This window comes from Ptychodera flava, chromosome 7 (genome assembly GCF_041260155.1).
Source record: "Ptychodera flava strain L36383 chromosome 7, AS_Pfla_20210202, whole genome shotgun sequence".
NCBI lineage: Eukaryota > Metazoa > Hemichordata > Enteropneusta > Ptychoderidae > Ptychodera > Ptychodera flava.
The window spans coordinates 2957863-2978214 of record NC_091934.1 but is presented as its reverse complement, the minus strand read 5'-3'; the positions used below and the strand labels follow the sequence as shown (position 1 = coordinate 2978214).

General features: G+C 39.2%; 2 protein-coding genes across 2 annotated transcripts; one reads left to right on the top strand and one right to left on the bottom strand.

Moving 5' to 3' along the window:
- The first annotated feature begins 528 nt into the window (after nucleotides 1-528).
- On the top strand, nucleotides 529-15916 carry LOC139136059 (uncharacterized). The gene is made up of 5 exons (XM_070703857.1): nucleotides 529-2158; nucleotides 3428-3565; nucleotides 4055-4153; nucleotides 7005-7096; nucleotides 14475-15916. The coding sequence occupies exons 1-5, from the start codon at nucleotides 694-696 to the stop codon at nucleotides 14568-14570; spliced, it is 1890 nt and encodes a 629-aa protein (XP_070559958.1). The 5' UTR covers nucleotides 529-693; the 3' UTR covers nucleotides 14571-15916.
- A 3396-nt stretch (nucleotides 15917-19312) lies between these two features.
- On the bottom strand, nucleotides 19313-20023 carry LOC139137758 (uncharacterized). The gene has a single exon (XM_070706023.1). It carries the CDS (start codon nucleotides 20021-20023, stop codon nucleotides 19313-19315), a length of 711 nt encoding a protein of 236 aa, XP_070562124.1.
- Between the last annotated feature and the right edge of the window lie 329 nt (nucleotides 20024-20352).

Here is a 20352-nt window from a genome sequence, read left to right as displayed (position 1 = left end):
ATTTGATTTTGGAATTTCACCGAAATGTCGATTCACTATGCATTGAGATCTATGATGAAAGTATGAATGATTTAAACCTGTGTGAGTATATGAAAGTACTTGCATGTTTGTGATGTATGTGTGTGCAATAAGTAAACAATCATATGCAACAAATATGTACATTATGGTACTTGAAATTAGCAGCATTTATTTTTGTCATATCCCCATTTCAATGTTTTCAAGTCCCCACCTAATGTACACTATCACTTCTCTAAAAGGTTTGTGACCGCATCCTAATACCATGTGCATCACGCAGTTACTCCAATGTGACGACCAGATGTCGACGTCAGCGGTTCTTATTCTCTTTCACTATATCAGATCCTGATTCTATCGAACTCTTCTCTCGTCCATTTATCACTTTTTTCGGCTTTCTCATAAAGCCGACAAGCCGTAATGCATTTAAGTACGACACAGTTCTCTTGACACAGATTCGAGTGACTCCTTAATAACTTTGGAGAGCAATTGCACCGCACATGCGTGGTATCCCTTGTTATTGATCGGAACCGTTCAAGGTTCGAATAATGACATGCATGACATGGCAAAGGCATTTGTTGCCAAAAAAGACATCGCGGATTTTGTAGACACGATTACATCGCCAGGGAAATACTCTACGCCATCCTCAGAATCCATCGCGTTTACTTCCAGTGAGACAAAATGTGGAATAACAGGAATGGGTTGCGTCGTATCGGGCGATCTGCTGGGCTTGATCGTGGTCACAGTGCCATGACATTGCGAAGTATTGACACAACAGCGACCATTCGTAGCAGAACTGTTACCATTGCGACGGTACTTACAAGGAATTGTTGTAGCTGCCGAAATGATGTGTCCACTGCAAAGGGACAGAAAAGACAACTTTTGCGATTGCTCTTATTATATCTGTTACCAGTATGTATTTATCTGATCTTCAGCTCCAATGAACTGACTCAGTCAATCAGACGTTATCAAACATATGTTGATACAGTGCGGCGTGCCAGCCAAGGACTAGAATCTGTTAAGATCATTCAGTATTTACAAACTGAACGTTCTGTCACAGTGAAATATTTGTCTTCAAATATCTCAAGTACAGACCAAAATCTTAGGTATGTTTATAATGCTACAGATACTGCGATATTAGTGTTGGTTTCGACACAACATGACACATTGACAGAATTACTCGATACAAAGTTGAAAAATGTTCGACACCAGATCGAAGTGAACAGCAGCTTCATCACAACCTTTGAAGCAGCAGAACTGTATTCTAAAATCATAGATTTTTACATGGATACTGTCATCACGGAGATATTGCTGAAAATTCCAAATAATATGTGGGCGTCGGTTGTGTCATACGAACTGTACACTGAATTACAAGAACGAGTCAGAGAAGAGACAGATTATGGTTGTTCATATTTCGCTGCAAGAAATCTTAACCAAGTAGACAAGCATTTACTTTACATGGAAAAGGCGTTCAAAAGCGACGAGGCTCTAGAAACATTCAAGGATTTCATCCCTTTGATGCAACTGAACTTCAGCGTTCTTGAATCTCTAGAGAATATTGACAAATTAGGAAGAGAAGTTGCCTCACTCGACGACACTTTGTCTGTTCCAGTGACATTCTACTATTGGTTCGATAACATAACAGTAATCATAAATAGACTCAGTCAATTACACAACTCTTTTGGGTCTACAATTATTAATAAAGTCTCCTTGGAAAGGGAAGAAACTGAATTCCACATCATACTGATAGGGTCTTTACTATGCTTCATCGTTCTGCTGACCCCACTGATTATCAGGGTCGTCTACACAACAGTGAAAAAACTGCATCACTTCCTAACGCGTCTTAACGAGAAATCAAGGGAACTGAATCGAGAAAAGAGACGGAGTGACCGTCTACTCAACACTATGTTGCCTAAAGCAGTTACTGAAGAATTAAAACGTACTGGTTTTGTTCAGGCAGAAACATTCGACCAATGTACAATTTATTTTTCAGACATTGTCGGTTTCACCACCATATGTTCCCGACTTTCACCGATGGAAGTTGTCGCCATGTTAAACGGTCTTTACTCGTTGTTTGATTCTCGTATTGGTATTTATGATTGTTACAAGGTGGAAACAATCGGCGATGCTTACATGGTTGTATCAGGTGAGTCTATCGACTTGGATATAAATAGATACTAATGGAACAACTCTTTACACAAACATTAAAGTGCCATGCCTCCAAGGGACAGATATTCGGGCTCGAAAATCGGTACAATGCTTACTCTTAGTCACCGCTTATGCAGGCTGATTTTGAATCTTGAGCTAGAGTAAATGAAATTTTCTCGATCTTTTCTTGGGGGGGGGGGGAGGAAAACCTACGTTTTTGCGATAGGGTTAAAGTAGGGATGGTGGCCATTTTGAATTTCAAGTGCCGGTAAGTACTGGGAAATTTGTTTCTCGAGAACAACTTTTTGTACAGTGACCTCGAATTTTTATTCTTGATTTTGAAAAGCAATGGTTGAAAGTTTCCTTTGGGAAAATTTTAGCAAAATGTTAAGTATTTTCAGTTTTTAGGCACGTACTCCTTTAATATTCAACTTCAACAGATAGTAAAAAATGCGCACAGCGGGCTAGGCTATACGGTTAATGTAAGGTTCTACACGCTGTCATGGAAACTATATCTGTGAGTGTAAAGGCAATGTTCGAGCAAAAGGTAAAATATTAGGAATTGTGCATATCAGACAGATTTATTTTATAATCTGCTTACTTTCAAACATTGGGGTCTAATTAACATGAGATGAAATACTCACGACGGGAATATGGAGAATGATCTTTTTCATCAAATACATATAACGAATAGGCTTGACGAACATTCTCCTTTTGTTCGCACCAATCGTCACAGCTTTCAATTAGGATTCTGGTACAAGTATTGAGCCCGTCGAAAAAAAGCAAATTCTCTGCAAAGAAATTAGCTCGTAACTTAAACAAAACATTTTTGAAAGCATCGATAGTGGTGAATGTCGTTATTTTTATTTGCAATAATTGTTTTAGAATTTATAAGGGTCACATGACATCAAATCTGGTTAACCTCTAAAACTCTGTTTTTCCTTCCCCTGTATAAAGACGGCGATATTTCTAGTGAAACTTGCAAAAGCTCTTATTACCAATCTTGCTCAACGTCTCTGCGATTTTTTTACGTAATTCTAGAGCAGTTTCTATGACACTATTTTCCGACCGGTGATTGATCCCAAGTCTAACACTTGAGAATATGTAACAGAAAGGAAGATAGATAAATGAAATCCAAGACACATTTCTTTAGTTCATATTGTTGTCAATACGCAAAGTTTGACCAGAAACACCGCTGGACTGTACAATAGAAGGGAAACCGATCATTGTCAAATCATAACATGTTACGTGACACTGATTTTTGCAGGGATTCCAGTCAGAAATGGTATTAAGCACGTTGGTGAAATTGCATCATTGGCACTGGACTTACAAACCCAAATCTCACTATTGTCAGTTCCCCATAGACCCACTGAGAAAATGAAAATGAGAATAGGTATACATTCAGGTAACTTGTGATTGTTTGTTTTTTTTATCAATCTTGTGAGAATGACTCATGTTAATACACAGATGTACACATACATACATACATACATACATACATACATACATACATACATACATACATACATACATACATACATACATACATACATACATACGTACGTACGTACGTACGTACGTACGTACGTACGTACGTACGTACTTACGTACGTACATACATACATACAGACAGACAGACAGACAGACAGACAGACAGACAGACAGACAGACAGACAGACAGAAGACATACATGGCAACACTGCCAACAAGGCTAAGAAACGGCCAAACATATGCTATGCCAAAATAAACAGACTGTCTTTTAAACGTGAAATTTTAAATGTGTCGTTGACTTTCTTTTAAGAGCGAAGAAGTTAAGGTTCTATTAATTGGAATCGCAGATACATGGTTACGTTTGATGGATAGTCTACAGTGTCATTATTTTTGTTTGCTTTAGGCAATTGCGTAGCTGGAGTTGTTGGAACATCAATGCCACGTTATTGTCTCTTTGGAGTTACGGTGAACATCGCAGCTAGGATGGAATCCTATGGACAAGGTAACTCAATACTTTATCTCTGTTTCCCAAAGTCTCACAAAATTGCAGTGACATAATATTTTATTTTTGGAGAGTTTGAATGAAAATATTTCATTTGAACAACCAAACATACCTCTACAGTAGTGTTTCTTGTTTTATGGTCAATAATATGGCTGAAAAGGCTTCTCTACAGATTTTTGATCTGTTATATGAACAGAATCGGATCATTATTAGCTGACTTCAAAACTACTCTAAATGATTTTGTACCCAAAGTATCCTCTAGCTCTGTATTCTAATTCAACATAGTCTCATAAAATTTGATCAATATGAGGTCGTTTCTGTTCGAGACATCGGAACACAGAATATATTTTATTTGTAATTAGACACTGGTGCCGCCGATGTTTTCTTCGTCGGTTGCGGCACTGATGGCCTTTGTAACTTGATGTTTTGTCTGAGGGGAATGCAATAACTTGACAAATTAATTTCCCCAAAGCTTTTAATCCTGTTAACGCCATCTGCTCCCACTGACACAGATAACGAGGTGCTCTTTGGTTCACAGCCTGGCTTTCGATATACACCAGTGTTATTAAGTTATACTGGCTGACACGACGGGTCTCCTCTATTCATCAAAACATAGCTTGCAAGCATTTCCTTTCCTGTCAGAGTCTCTCAGCCCGTGTTCCGCCTGAAGTCGCAACACATTCATGTGTTCGTAAAATGCTTACAACCGGCAATAAAGACAATTCGATTGTTTCTGGTGCATTTACTCTGGAAATAATGTCGTATAGAGTACTAGCTCAATGCCATACATTAATGTGATAATGGCCTTTCGAATACGATATGTAAACACGATGTTGCAGCGAAGTCAATGTTGTTGTTTACCTCAAACTTTAAGAACAATAATGTAAACCTATATTATCAAGGAATTTTTAACTCCACGCTTATAAAACAGGAACGAAAAGAAGCACTATGTGTATTTCTAACACCGCAATTCACTGAAATAAAGACAGAACTTAATAGCTTTATGAGATGCAATCACAGTCACCAGTGTTCTATTCCGCTCCGCGTCTATTCGCCCCATAGACATGTGTACATGGTTCTTCTCAGGCATATGTACACACGTCTATGGGGCGAATAGAGGCAGAGCGGAATAGACCACAGATGACTGTGGATGCAATCAAGCACCGACGCTTTGTAGCAGAAGCAGAAGATATAAAGCAGAAGATATAAACTTTTGTATGGTAGCGATAATTACTCGAAGGGTGAAGAGGGTATATACGTGGGGTAGACAACATTAATTTTGGTATTAATGATAAATAGTAATTTAAATAAAAAACATGACCATTTCTGAAATTTAATATTTCACTTTGAAATAAGAGTACATGTAGAAAAAACGACTTTTATTTTGCATGATCTATCTTCATTCTAGTATGGCAGGGATTGTAAGACTGACACTCAAATAAAGTCATTCTAGTATGACTGTATGGCAGGGGTTGTAAGACTGACACTCAATAAAGTGATTTAAATCATGTTAGGCAAAATAATGCCACTTATTCAAAATAATTTTGTTAAATAGTATTTAAAGAGGATACTGTGAAAATTTCAGAAATTTGACCCAGTCAGAGTGGAGTTGGAGTTTTCGGAAATCTTGAAATTTGGAGAAAATAGAAGCCAGGAAAGCGGATGATTTGTATAAATTTACATTTATTTCTCACCAAACTTTAAAAAGGTGAATCCAACCAATATTTTAATCTTTGTTTAACAAATTACATAAAATCAGGTGCCGCCAACTAAGCTGTTCGTGCAAAAAGGTGTTCGTGCGAAGTTTTTTGGCGGGCAAATTTCAAAACTAGTAAGCGGGTGGGGAGAAAATATCAATATTTAATGTGGGCGGGGAAGAAATTTCATTACTTTCAGCGGGCGGGGAGAAAATCTTTGACAGTGGGCACCGGAAAATACGTAGAGGGAGGGGAAAGCGGCGTGGTTGATAGAACTTGAGGAGAAATTAAGCGCCTAACTTAGAGGGCAGCAATGTTCCAAGTATACTGCTAACTACTGGCATGGTTTTGTGTTGATCTGGGTTGCCTAGTGGGCATCCAGTTGGCATGGGGAATTTTAGTAGTGGGGAGAGGGCAGCGGGGAGCTTGAATTGTTGTGGGGAGCGGGCTGACTTTAGATACCGGAGGGCAGTGGGCATCACAATTCAGTGGGAGGGCACATTTTTAGTGTATGCCAGTGGGAGGGCAGTTACAAACAGCTCTCACTTTCCCCTCCAAATTTTAGGTCAAGGTTAAAAATAAGAAAAATCGGTATATCAGCCTTCAAAACATGTTTTGTTACGATTTTGCGAAATTTATGAAATTTACCAGTTGGCGGCACCTGTAAAATCGAATGAATCTTTGTAAAAATGATTTTGAGCAAAATGCGCTGTGTTACGCGCAGCACCACCTTGATTAATAATGCACCCTCCTGGCCCATAATAGACGAAAGCAAATTTTGCAAGATAAATGGTATGAGGCAAAGCAGAGTATATTATGTCTTGCAAAGTTTGCTCTAGTCAATTATGGCCAGGGAAAGGGTACACCATAGCTATTATTTTATACTTTTGGCAATTCCTGTAAATTTTGTAGATGTAGAGAACATAATGGGCCTCAATACTGGATAACCGGATACATTATCAGTCATAATCTAGGATGATGACGTCACAAAATTCAATAGTATTGATAAAGCTATAATATAATACTTAATAGGGGATACATTGTGATTTCTTTTATGATTTTCCTTAAGGGATGTTTGATGAGATTTTTGTTCGTTTCCGCTTCGTTTCCATTATGTCACGTACTAATAAATTTTGTCTTCCTTTCTACTTCAGCCGGACGGATTCACATAAGTGAATCTACCTATGATAAATTGAAGGAATTTGGAGGATACGAAACCAAAGAACGTGGTACCATCAGAATAAAAGTAAGCATACACTTCATTGGCAAATTCGAGGAATGAGTATTCTTCAAAAGCGGATACCGTTTGGGTAACATATTCAAACGAACGCAGCTAGAACTGTTAAATTTGCTGTCATTACTATTCATGCAAAATGTCGGATCAGAAGAGACAACACAACAGTAGCAAGTTTCCTTGTTTTCTGTATTGTTTTGTATTTTGTCATCTGTCGCCATAAAGAGATCAGTTTTCTAATTTGTAGTGTTTGACACCATGACATATTTATCATATTCAAATCGCCTTGTCCAATAATGAATGCTCTGCTTACTTGTTGCATTTCTGTGTGTAAACTGAGATCCGATAACATGTCTTAATCTTCATCGTCATAGAGCCAAGAAATGAGCTTTCTTTCATTTTAGGATGTTCATCTACCAACTTTAGAACTACACAAGTCAAACTACCGTGCAATATATGTTTCGCTAAATCATCCCCGTAATGTAGTACATGTTGTGTCTGCCCATTTGTGACATGCACGGTGAAAACTATCCACATGTCTTTCATATCTGGATAAAAGCCCCATTTTAAAGGGACATTATTTGTATCTTTTGACCTTATATTGTTGCAAACGAGAAGTTGATAATGTTGTTCGACTTATTGAAAGATGTCTAAAGAACGGTCGACCATAGACAACTTCCATCCCGTTTGCGTACACTGTATAGAAAAACCTTGGATCAGGGGTTAATGGTGGGCTACCGTTGACCTGCGATCAGACCACACTGCTAACTGCTATCTAGGCCGCTGTAAGCATCCGCGTGTAAAAAAATAAACCACACGAAGTGAAAGTCGAGAGCGCAGTGTAGCAGTTTCGGGATTCCCTATTACCGATGCCGTTTGCTCAGTTACATTTTGACGGTCAGTTTTTCATGGAGATCTTGACGGCCAATCCTGCTCTTAGATACACCATTCTTTGCTGCTACAGAGCACATTTTTGTGATGGGCATTTCAAATGCCTACAAGCTGCAAAAAGCCGACGACAGGCCCGGTGACAGCCTATAATTGCTGATTTTTTTCGTCTCGTTTGTACCTCCATATGTAGACTTGCCCAAAGCCTGGGGCATAGAAATGTCAAAACAGAGGAAAATGAAGGGATAAACTTCAGAAGACAGTCACGTTATTGTCGAGGTGATCGCGAAATTGAAGCATATACAACAGAGGGGCCTCTACTGTCTGTGATTGAAGCTGCTTTGGCGACTGACACGTACATCATGTACATTGTAGGGTGAAAGCTAGCTCTGCGTAGCAGGGCTGTGCCAAATCGCTGGCAGCACCTCGGTTGTGGCGTGCAGTTTCTCCTCAAAAAACAACCCATTTTTAATCCCAAACTCGCACTGAGTTTCGTTTTCAAGCACACCCGCCTCGCCTGGGTACACGATTAGCCTGCGTACAGGTCTTTGTGTTCCCGGCGTTATACGGCCTCCACGCCGTATAACGCCAGGAACACAAAGACCTGTACGCAGGGCCACAGGCGCTCCTTAGCTGGGTAGTCTGCTAAGTAGATCGATTTTCGGATCGATCTATTGATCCCGTAGTCGATATGCCCGCCACTGCAACCTAAATACTCACAAGGTGTGCAACACAATCACTCAAAAAACACACCACCCGATTTGTCAACTGGCCGTGCGCTCGCACAAAACATTCAGAACTACACTCCCATATACCTAGTTGGATCACAAATTTAACCATCTCCTCAAAAATCACGCCGATGAATGTGTTACTCGCGTCATCTTGAAGAAATCGGCCGTGTTTTGAGACCAAGCGCGGTGAAATGTGGCCTGCAGAACGATTCTACCATATGACGTCATTTTTTCCACTGCTGATTGGTTCAACTATACTTAACCAGTGACGTCTTGCCATGACCTTTGTTTTGGCCGTTGATTAGCCAATCAGTAGTGGAATAAATTACATCATATGGTAGAATCGTTCTGCAGGCCACATTTCACTGCGCTTGGTCTCAAAACACGGCCGATTTCTTCAAGATGACGCAAGTAACACATTCATCGGCGTGATTTTTGAGGAGATGGTTAAATTTGTGATCCAACTAGGTATATGGGAGTGTAGTTCTGAATGTTTTGTGCGAGCGCACGGCCAGTTGACAAATCGGGTGGTGGTTTTTTTGAGTGATTGTGTTGCACACCTTGTGAGTATTTAGGTTGCAGTGGCGGGCATATCGACTACGGGATCAATAGATCGATCCGAAAATCGATCTACTTAGCAGACTACCCAGCTAAGGAGCGCCTGTGGCAGGGCTACGTACACGATGTGCTCAGCTACGCAAAACCCTCTTTTGGGAGTGGGACGGAGGCCGTAAGGGACGTATAGGGTCTAGGCAGCTGTCATTGCGATGTACTCACTTTTGGTTCGAAATGCGATTCAACCGATACAAATAATTACACGATGCATTGAGAATAACAACATTCGAACAGATCTTGTGTGTCAAGAGGTGACTCCAATCGCGAGCAGTATCAATCGACAGTACAGTACCCGCTCGGCGCGGTGTCACGATGTCACAGATATCAGCGATGCTACACCGTGCACTGTTCTGTCCGAGTGCGATGTTTCCAAGTTCAACAAGTGATCATGTCGTGTTTGTAAAACAAACCAACGTAATGGCAAGAAAATGCCCTAAAAATCTTAAAAGTTGCCGAAGATTTGCTAACGATCAAATGCACAGAAAATGCATTACTCTGTACCTGTTTCACTATCACCACAGCAATCTGACATCGTTTTAGTTTTACCATCGACCCAATTGCGTTTATGGTCTTATTTCTGTTTCACAGTCCCTATCATCGATACTAAAATCAAACTTACAAGCAAATGCCCTGTTTATTTCACTATTTGACAGTAGTTTGTGAGACGTGCATTTGTTTATGCGACGTGAGCTCATCGATATGCATTGTGCTGAAGTTAGTGTGTAGGTGACGGCCGCTCAGCGTTCTAGCTGTACTTTGATAGTTGACGTATGCGTAGTAATATTGGTCATGTGCTGGGGTTCAATCATGGCGGTTGGTTCAAATCGCGCGGACGCCCTTACAAATATTGAACCTTGCCGTAAAGAGCAAGAAGGTGGTTTTATATATCCTTGAAGCCGTCCATAGTCACAATTTAGGTCTCCTATTGATTTGACCGGGGATTTCAGTCATCGAAAAAATAAAAAAAAATCAAAAGATACAAATAATGTCCCATTTTAACAAAACAGTTGAATAAAAGACAGGCGTAGGAAAATATTTCAATCATTGTCAAGTGAGTGGTGATGTAATTTTAATTACGGTTTTCATTAGAGAAGTTTGGAAAGTCTCAGTATTTTGAATTGATTTGTACCGATGCAGCGACAGCTCCATACAATTGTTATCACAAACCATAAACAGACGTTGATGTTATCTACATTCATGAATGTAATTTTTTCCTGGCACTTTGTCGGGATTATATATCATCATGTAGTATCTCTATAGATTTGCTCATATCAAAATCGTAGCGTTAATAGACAATAAAGTGTGTCACTGGTAATTAATAAAACGTGTACAAATTAGATTTATTGTACTTGGGCCTCAGCCCAAGTACATTTGTTTTCATTCCGTGGGAAAAAACTGTAAGGTATAACCATTTCTGGCTGAGACCAGGGAGGGCAGAATGTATTGGCTTCATCTTTCTTGGCATAATAAATGGCGTAATGATGTTAACTGAATGGAAGTGCTGCTCTCAGCCAGTCTTGAATAAGTGAGATGTGAATATAAATGCTTCTCTATCTGAGTTCTAGCCACAAAATCTTCTGAATATAATCAAAATGTGCATCGAAATGCAACAATTAATGCACCCTCCGTTTCCTAGGCGATGGCACGACCCTTGCTACACCCACTGGACGAGCCAAAGTGGGAGGGGTAATTTCGGTTTGGTCGAACAGGAGGGCTCGAGACCAGAATTTAACATTTAAACTTGAAACATGTTTAATCACTGACAAGATGTGGATTAGTGTTAATCAAAGAGAAAGTTTGAAAAGGAAAGGTTTTATATCCCGGACACAATGAAAAACATTACGACTGGAAACTGTACCCCCGGTTGAGAATAGTAATGCCCACAGCGATGGAGAACACTTATCCTTGAGCTGAGAAAACCAGACCATCATTTCGAAATAGAGCTGCAGATTCGAGAAGCTCGTTAAAAATAGCTAGGTACACCCCAAAGGGGTGGTTTCGAGTCTTGAGGGCAAATTTCGCCTCCTTCATTTAGAAATCGTACGTTTGTTTTTCCAGGGGAACACATCATTTGACACAAAATTTGCATGAAAAGGGGTCGCCAGTAAGCACGTGGTCAAATCTGGCATAAGAAACAATATGAAATGTTGGGTAAAGCCAGTCCAAAATAAACTGATTTGAACTTTTGTGTTTTGTAATTTATACCACTGCAGTAACATGACTTTATTTTGACAACATCACACAATGTAATACGTTTTGAAACTGAATACTCCGACGTATTCTGTGTCCCCTTTGCTAAAAAATACGGTATGCCGATTACCATGTAAGGAGATGATGACGTCAAAACAGATTTGTAGTGCGTTTGGTCTTGGATGGTGCACGAAGTTTTGTCGAGGTAGCTTGTGTATTTATTTCCTAAATGGGAGATATTAGGGTCGATCTAAAAGAAGGCCGAAAAATGTTATGATACTCTAAGCGAGCTGAACTCCAATGCGAATGGTTGGATAATTTGGAGGATGTCTAGACTGATCTCGTCTCATTAAGATTATTTGGCGGTCAGTATTGAATTTCAACTGCGTCACAAGTTTGCGTCGAACGGTCAACGAACGATATTTTAGAAATCTGGAGACATGGCACATCGCAGTTTTATTTTAGTATTTTATATTTTACAAAAGATGTAAGAAGCAATGATTTTGTTGAAAATTCTGAAAGAAATATAGGAAGATTTGATCGCGAACACATTTTCACTTGGGGGTCAACTAGCCCTGCGTACGATGCTGTGTGTTCCGCTACAGCTAACCGCCCCGCTCACCACAGCCCTGCAAAGACCCGTACGTTGGGTCGGTGACTTCAAATCCATTTTGAAACTTGACGTAAAAAGCCAAATTACTGCGGAAATTCAGCGTTCTTTGGCCCAAGTCGTATCCCAGCCTACCTCAGCTACTCGATCGCTTCCAAAAATGACAGCCTTTTATTCACTTCTCGTAAATAACCGTCGATGTCGGCAACTCTCTCGCTTATACCAGGCCCTGCGTACGATGCTGTGTGTTAGCTGTAGCACATAGCATCGTACGCAGGGCTAGGGGTCAACATGGGGTCGCAGCCATGTTGCCTCAAAACTTATTTCTGTCTGCACTCAAAACTCAAAAATGTCGCATATGAACCTGAAAAATCGATGTAATTTTGTCAAACTTCGGCGAAATTTCAGCCTATAGACAAAATTTCATCTAGGTAAGGTAAATTTATTGAAATTTGATCGACAAATAATCCTGAGCTTGAACGTGACAGCTCGCCTTCTCCGGGAAGTCATGCATCCGGCCAGCTGCCCATATGGCCGGGTGCATGAGATTATTTTCAAGCGACGGCGGCAGACCGTACGGGGCTCTGGATATGAACCTACCGCCGGTGTAGCTGTAATAACTGTTGCGTTGTTTTTAATCACCACGGACGAAGTCCGCGGGGACTTATAGGTTTGGTCATGTCCGTGCGTCCGTCCGTCCGTTCACGCCTAGTACCCAACCCCGTACAGATGCACGTCGATTTGTTTCACAATGCTATCAAATTGGGCCGTGTTAGAGGACTTTTTAGTTTACACCTCCATAGACTCCCATGTATAAGGCAGTTCTCCATAGACTCGCATGTATGATGCCAAGAAAAATAAAAATTTAGTTTCTCATTGTATTCATATTGCCTAAAGGATGCAGTGACACAGTTTTTTTTGTCCGATCGGATAAAGTCCAGGGGGCTTATAGATTGGCTCATATCCGTCCGTGAGTCCATCAGTGAGTCCATCGGTTCACGCAGATATCTCAGACATTTTGACAAAATATCATGTGACCTTGGTGACCTTTGACCTGAAATATACATTATTGTCCATAACTCAGTAACCACAAGTGCTAAACCTTTCATATTTGGTATGATGGGACACCTTATGACGCCACATATTGTACCCCATTAATTATGTGCATATCTAATTATGAGCGAGCCAATAGAGCAAGAGGTCTGATTTCTGGTACTAGTATATAGGGATAAGTTAACAATATAATTTGTTTGACAAAACTTCACGTGACCTCAATGACCTTTGACCTCAAATATACATATTTGTCCACAACTCAGTAACCACAAGTGCTACACCTTCATATTTGGTATGAAAGGACACCTTATGACACCATATATTGTACCTCATTAATTATGTGCATATCTTATTTTGAGCGAGCCAATAGAACTAGAGGTCTGATTTTTGGTATATAGGAATAACTTAGCAATACAATTATTATGACAAAATGTGACGTGACCTCAATGACCTTTGACCTCAAATATATATATTTGTCCACAACTCAGTAACCACAAGTGCTACATCCTTCATATTTGGTATGATAAGACACCTTATGACACCACATATTGTACCTCATTAATTATGCGCATATATAATTTTGAGCGCGCCAATAAAGCTGGAGGTCTGATTTTTGGTATATAGGAATAACTTAGCAATACAATTATTTTAACAAAATGTCACGTGACCTCAATGACCTTTGACCTCAAATATATATATTTGACCACAACTCAGTAACCACAAGTGCTACACCCTTCATAAATGGTATGATGGGACACCTTATGACACCACATATTGTACCTCATTAATTATGCGCATATCTAATTCTGAGCAAGCCAATAGAGCTGGATGTCCGATTTTTGGTATATAGGGATAACTATAGGGTAGAAATCTAAATATGCCCATCTAAATATTAGACATCTACCATCGAGAACAAAAGAAATTTGCTGTAATTTGAATATTTAAGGAGTTTAAGCAATTCCCGCTATAAATAAAGAACCCCTGCCTCAAACTCCACAAAAGTTGCTAGACATATTTTGCCGTTGTCATGCCATTGCTTCGTTTAATAACCAGTTAATCAAATGCCTCATTGACAGGAGGAAATTCAAGACCATATTTGAATAGTAGTATATATTGTCCTCAAAATTACTCTATCACGGCCCAAGTACTCATTGCCTTCAGCAATACTGCCTTGTTACATTTAGATTTACTTTAATGCTGAACTCAAAAAAAGACACAAAATCCAACAAAAGACAAATCCATAGAGGCGATGCACAAATTCATATGAGTATAAAACTTAAGCGATTTTATCATTTAATTCTAGGATACAGGTGAGATGAAAACCTACTGGCTGTTAGGAAAGACGTCTCTTCTCATGGCAAAATCATCATCTCGTCTGACTGTGGCTTTTCCATCCTGAGAAAAAATGCATCAACTACTTTAGAGGAAAGAAACTGTTCCGATACAAGTTCGCTTCCCAATCGTCGATCCCAGGAAGATACATCAACAATATTTCGCTTTCTTTCGCAAGTTAATGTGGAATCTTAATTCATTTTTATTGAATGTACGGATTGACTTGTGCTGGTGTCACAGACCTGTTTCTACAGCGTTGCTCAGATGTTTGCACTACAATCACAGAAGAGAAGCGGTTTAGTCGACTAAGTTGAATGTATCACCATTTTAGCAAAGAATTGGGTGTGAGGAGTTTCTATGGCAACGCACTCCACTGATCTGACTTTGAACTCTTTTTGCATATCTAATATTGCAAGGCTTATCTTTCTGCAGAGTTACAAAATATCATAGAAATTACTTTTTAATCAAAACCTGTCGATGAAGCCCTCATACAGATTAATGTGATTGTGGTGAATGTCATAATCGTAGCATTATTGAGTTTAGAAAATGTCACCAAAGATTATATATTTGGCCTTTCGTGAAACCATTTATCACAATACAAGTTAAGGATAATTATATCTTTCCAACACTAGTGACATAACTTATCTGATATAAGTTTTATGTAAATATTGCATAATTACATATGATGAATGGCATTTTCCACGAGCCTATTGAGATAATTAGTCGGATAATAGTTTGAAACGATGTTACAGTAAGGACTAGACTATTAACACAATGCGAATAAATATAGCGTGTCGAAATTCAAGTACATATTGTATTGTATTGTATTGTATTGTATTGTATTGTATTGTATTGTATTGTATTGTATTGTATTGTATTGTATTGTATTGTATTGTATTGTAAGAAGATGAAGTCAAGAGTGAGCAGAATTCACGATATGATAGTCGACATAGAGAAACTTTCTAACTGAATGTAAATAACTACAAATGACCTTAACTATCTTAAAGTTTTGATATTAATACACCTAGATGTTAGCACTTGCTCCAGAGTTAGGATCCTCGTGAAATATTTGCGTTTTAACAAAATACGGCAACTCACATATGTCAAAGTTCTTTTGTGGCGCAAGTTTTTACTGTCTGTCGATAAATAAGGATAAAGTGTCGACGTCTATTGATGCCTTCTGAGGTAAGATGCATGTCTCAGAACAAACTAACACAGACAATTGTTGTTTTACTCACTCTTTACATGCACAGTGTCACATGTGACTGCAAGCCATCGTTGCATAATGCATTATGCAATGTACATATTTTGTTTTTGCATTTACAATACATAAATGTTGAGTTCACAACAAACCAAAATGATATGGAATCCTGTTATGTCTAATATATTCGGGTCCTGTCAATTAGAAGTTTTAAAATGTTTGCCATGTGCGTGCTTGTTATTATTATTATTACTCTTTATTTATAGAGGGTAATCTGAGTTACAAATGAATTGTAATTTACATCAGAGCCCTCGTCAAGAAAGCAACAAATCAGTACAAAGTAATTAATTATACATCAAAAAAAAAAAGAAAAGATACAACGAAAGCATCTAATCCAGTGATGAACCCTCATTAATGAATTTTTGAAAAAGAAAATTGCGCAATTGAGATTTGAACTGCGATAGTCTTTCAACACTTCGGATTGAAATAGGAATATTATTCCAAATCGTTGTGGCTCGATAAATGAACGATCTCTGTCCAGTAGCTGTTTTGAAAATTGGAGCGTATAAATTCCTGTTACTAGAACTACGGGTAGTAATATTACTCACGTTAGAGATATAACGGAACTGGTGTAAGTAATCAGGTGCAAGCCCATTCAAGGTTTTAAAGGTCATTACAGCAATGAAATAATCAATTCGAAAGTCAATGGGTAGCCAATGAAGGCGAGAGAAAAGTGTACGTGTAGAAACTGTAATGTCAACACCTAAAATAACCCTGGCCGCTCTCTTTTGAAGCCTGTAAATTCTTTGTAAATTACTCTTTGTGGTGTTTCCCCATACAGTACAGCAATAATCGAAAACAGAAAGAAAAGTGGCATTGTAAACTAAAATAAAGACACTATAAGGAGTTAAAGGACGCAGCCTTTGCAAGACTCCTATTCTCATAGATAATTTCTTACACAACTTATTTACATGATTATCCCAACTTAGAGTACTGTCAATCTCAATACCGAGAAGGTTGTGACTGAAAACATTTGAAATCTCACAGTTGTTTATGCATACATTAATTGTTACATTTGACTCTTTTAAATTTTTAACCTTCGGGTTTGACGCTACAATCATACTCTTTGTCTTTGTGGTATTGATGGACATCGCATTGTTGTTAACCCAGGTAGAGATAGGTAGCACATAGTCCTGAATTGTTTTTTCAACTTCATCAATACCATCTCCAGATACACATAAAGTTTGATCATCAGCAAACATGTCTAAGTTACACATATTTAGACACAAAGGAAGGTCGTTTATGAAAATCAGAAATAAAAGTGGTCCTAAAATGGAGCCTTGAGGTACTCCACATACAATTGGTAAAGTATATGATTTCTCCCCTATCTGTGACGTACGATCGAAAACAGCTTAAAGAGGAACTAGTGACACCATAAATAGAAAGCTTTCTAATGAGAATTTGATGATCAACAAGATCGAAAGCTTTACATTAAACCATTATACAAACCCAGATCAATATTATTTAAAAGTTGATCTGTAAGCTTAAGAAGTGCAGTGTGGCATGAATGAAATTGTCTAAAACCAGACTGCGAGCTGATCAAAAGATTGTTTGTTTGAAGATAATCATAGGAACTCTTATAAACATGCCTCTCAAGAATCTTCGATAAAGCAGGCAGAATGGAAATGGGCCTGTAGTCTTTAAAAGTTTGACCCACTCTTGTGAACTGGTACAAAAACATTTCGGAACGAACCATTTACAATTGACAAATTAAATATTTTCGTGACAGAATCAGCAATGCTGGCAGCACCAACTTGGAGAAGTTTCGGGGAAATGTTGTCATTTCCCTCGGTCTTATTGATATCTAATGAAGAAAGTTGATCCATAACAAAAGTACAGGAAATAGGTGGGATTTGAAAAGTGACAGGGGCAGGATCCATTTGTTCAGTTACCCATGCTCTAATCAGACTAAAGTCTGGCTCAGTGTGAACACTTTGGCGATAACTATTTACAATACTTGTAAAGTGGGTATTGAACGCATTTGCGATGGCCTTATTGTCAGAGAGCAATACATCATTGTGAACAATACGGGGACTTTGGGATGTGGAGTTTCCTTGGGACAGTATTTCATTATCAGTACGCCGAAGAATTCCTGGAATATTCTGTAAAAACATTTTTATAATGACGACGTTTTTCGGAGGCAATGGTGTGAACAACCTTATTTCTAAGAGATTTGTAAAGGAACCAGTCATCAGGCGAGTTAAGCCTTGACAAGATTGAAGTCCCTAGCGTGCATGAGATCTAAAATATGTGTAGAGAACCATGGTGGCTGTTTTAGCCTTTTAACTCTTCTGACATTGTAGGGGCGTGGTTGTTACAAACAGAATTAAAGGAGTTAATCCACTCATTAAAAGTGCCGTTGATGTCATTCATATTGTCAACATAAGGCCAGGAGACTGAGTTCAAGTCTCTGGTAAAATTATCTGGAACGAAATTACGATATTGTCTGTGCTTAACATATATATGATCACCAGTACCACCACAATTACTGTTATGGCGTCTAATTACACAGATAGGGTAATGGTCAGAGAGACCTACTTCAGGTACACACACAGAAGAAATATGAAGGGGATAGTTCACATAGATATGGTCTAAAAGAGAACCAGAAACCGGCCGGGTAGGACTATTCACAAGTTGTTCAAAGTTCAATGACATCATACATCTGTATAAATAGTGATTCTTCCCATTCGATGCAAGAAGGTTAATATTAAAATCCCCCAGTACAATCATTTCCTTATTTTCAAGTTGAGCCGACTCAATAACAGATTCGATTTTGCGGTCAACACAAAGGGATGAACTTGGTGGTCGATAAATACCCATTATCAGGAGAGGGCGAGCATGATATATGATTACCTCGAGGATAATCGCTTCTACATCATTGGATTCAAGATCAAATCTCCGTATAAAATGCACATCAGAGGCTACGTAAGCTACAAGACCGCCGCCCATACCAGTAGGACGGTCTTTTCTACAAATGACGTAATTAGAAACTGCAAAGTCGGAGTCTTGGTTCAAGTCACTTAAAAAAGTTTCGCTTAAAATAAGAATATCAAAAGGTCTCTTATTATGACAAAGTAAAAGGCGTAGTTCATCAATCTTGTTGGTAATGTGTTGTATGTTCCAATGAGCAATACGCAAACCTTTACCTGTGGTGACATTGTGAAAGGGTAGATATAACTTGTCCAGAGACGTATTACGCGACGACGGTTGAATATTCGTGACTTCAGATTGGACGGCACACTCTTCTTGGCCCAATTCCTATGCTGTAGGGCAATCCTTTGCCTTGTGACCGGGATAACCGCAGGACCAGCAAGTGATTGAGATCCCGTGTCTTCATACTCTGCTCACATGACCCTCTTCGCCACAATTGTGACACTTGACGTTAGAATGGAAACGTCGCTGATCTGTCTCCCGACGCAGTGGGCACCTGGTTCTAACATGTCCTGAAGTACCACAGCCGAAACATCTAACAGTCGGTTGATTACTGTTTCGCTGGCGGGGTTCGTACCTGTCTTTGTTAGCACCGATGTTGTTCCTATGATGATAACTTACGGGTTGCTGATTACCTGGGTTGGTCTCGGAGGCCTTGGTCGATTACTGACATTGGTCATTCTTGAGTATTCATTGCGTTGATTGAATGATTTACCGGGGATAAACATCTGGCCGAGTTGTGCATTCTCAAGCATTTTCCGTATTCCTTTGACACTCAAGTGGATGCCATCACGATACAGTAAAGATCTGTCTACAGAATTGTTACGAAATTTGAATGTACAGTCATTATCGATGAATGTAACACCTTCGCGTTGGCAGAGCAGTGCCAGGTCATGATTGACTTCATCGATTTTCCCTTGTACATCTTGAGTATCAGTTCGTGGCGGAATGCTGACAACTGTGACACGATCATTACATAATGGTTTGGCGAGTGTTAATAAGTTGCTATAGTCCGATATTATTGCTTCTGTTGTGCTCATATTGCTTAGATCATTGGTTCGAACCTGAAGAATCATTTCATTGTAAACAGAATCCTGGTTTGCAGTTGACAGATGGCTGGAGATGTCATTGATTTTCGCTCCCGGGATAGAAAGTACCGTAGCATTTGCAGATTTAGGTGATATGTAGCGAATTAAAGAGTCTCCTATCAGAATTGTCTGTTTTTGTCTCGCTTGTTGACGTTGTGGAGGGAGCACGGTATTTGCGGGAGCTTCGTTGAAATCAGTTTGTGTTTCTGTTGTGATTTTCCTCGGCTGCTGATTGAACATAGTTTCCGCTGCATGTTGCTTCACGTAGTGAGATGATTTCCTCTCTTAGTGCGTTGTTTCTCTTGGACAGTAGCTGCATACATATCACGTAGATAAGCGGTGTTGTCTTGAATGTCAGCGATTTTAGTTCTCAGATCAGCGGTGGTTTTGGGCAGATTTCTGCAGTCGAGACATGGCCAAAAGAAACGATTTGCCTCGTCACTATCGATGTCTAGACAATCAAGGTGAAACCAGTCATAACAGAGGCTACATCGAATCATTTCGCCTTTATCAGATCTGTCCATTTTGCAGTTTTCCATGCAAAAGGTCTCAGTATTGACTTTGACGGA

Coding starts and splice junctions, on each gene's coding strand:
- LOC139136059 (XM_070703857.1), top strand. CDS start 694: ATGTGGAATAACAGGAATGGGTTGCGTCGTATCGGGCGATCTGCTGGG. Junction 4,154..7,004: donor GATGGAATCCTATGGACAAG/GTAACTCAATAC, acceptor TTTCTACTTCAG/CCGGACGGATTCACATAAGT. Junction 7,097..14,474: donor GTGGTACCATCAGAATAAAA/GTAAGCATACAC, acceptor ATTTAATTCTAG/GATACAGGTGAGATGAAAAC.
- LOC139137758 (XM_070706023.1), bottom strand. CDS start 20,023: ATGTTCAATCAGCAGCCGAGGAAAATCACAACAGAAACACAAACTGAT.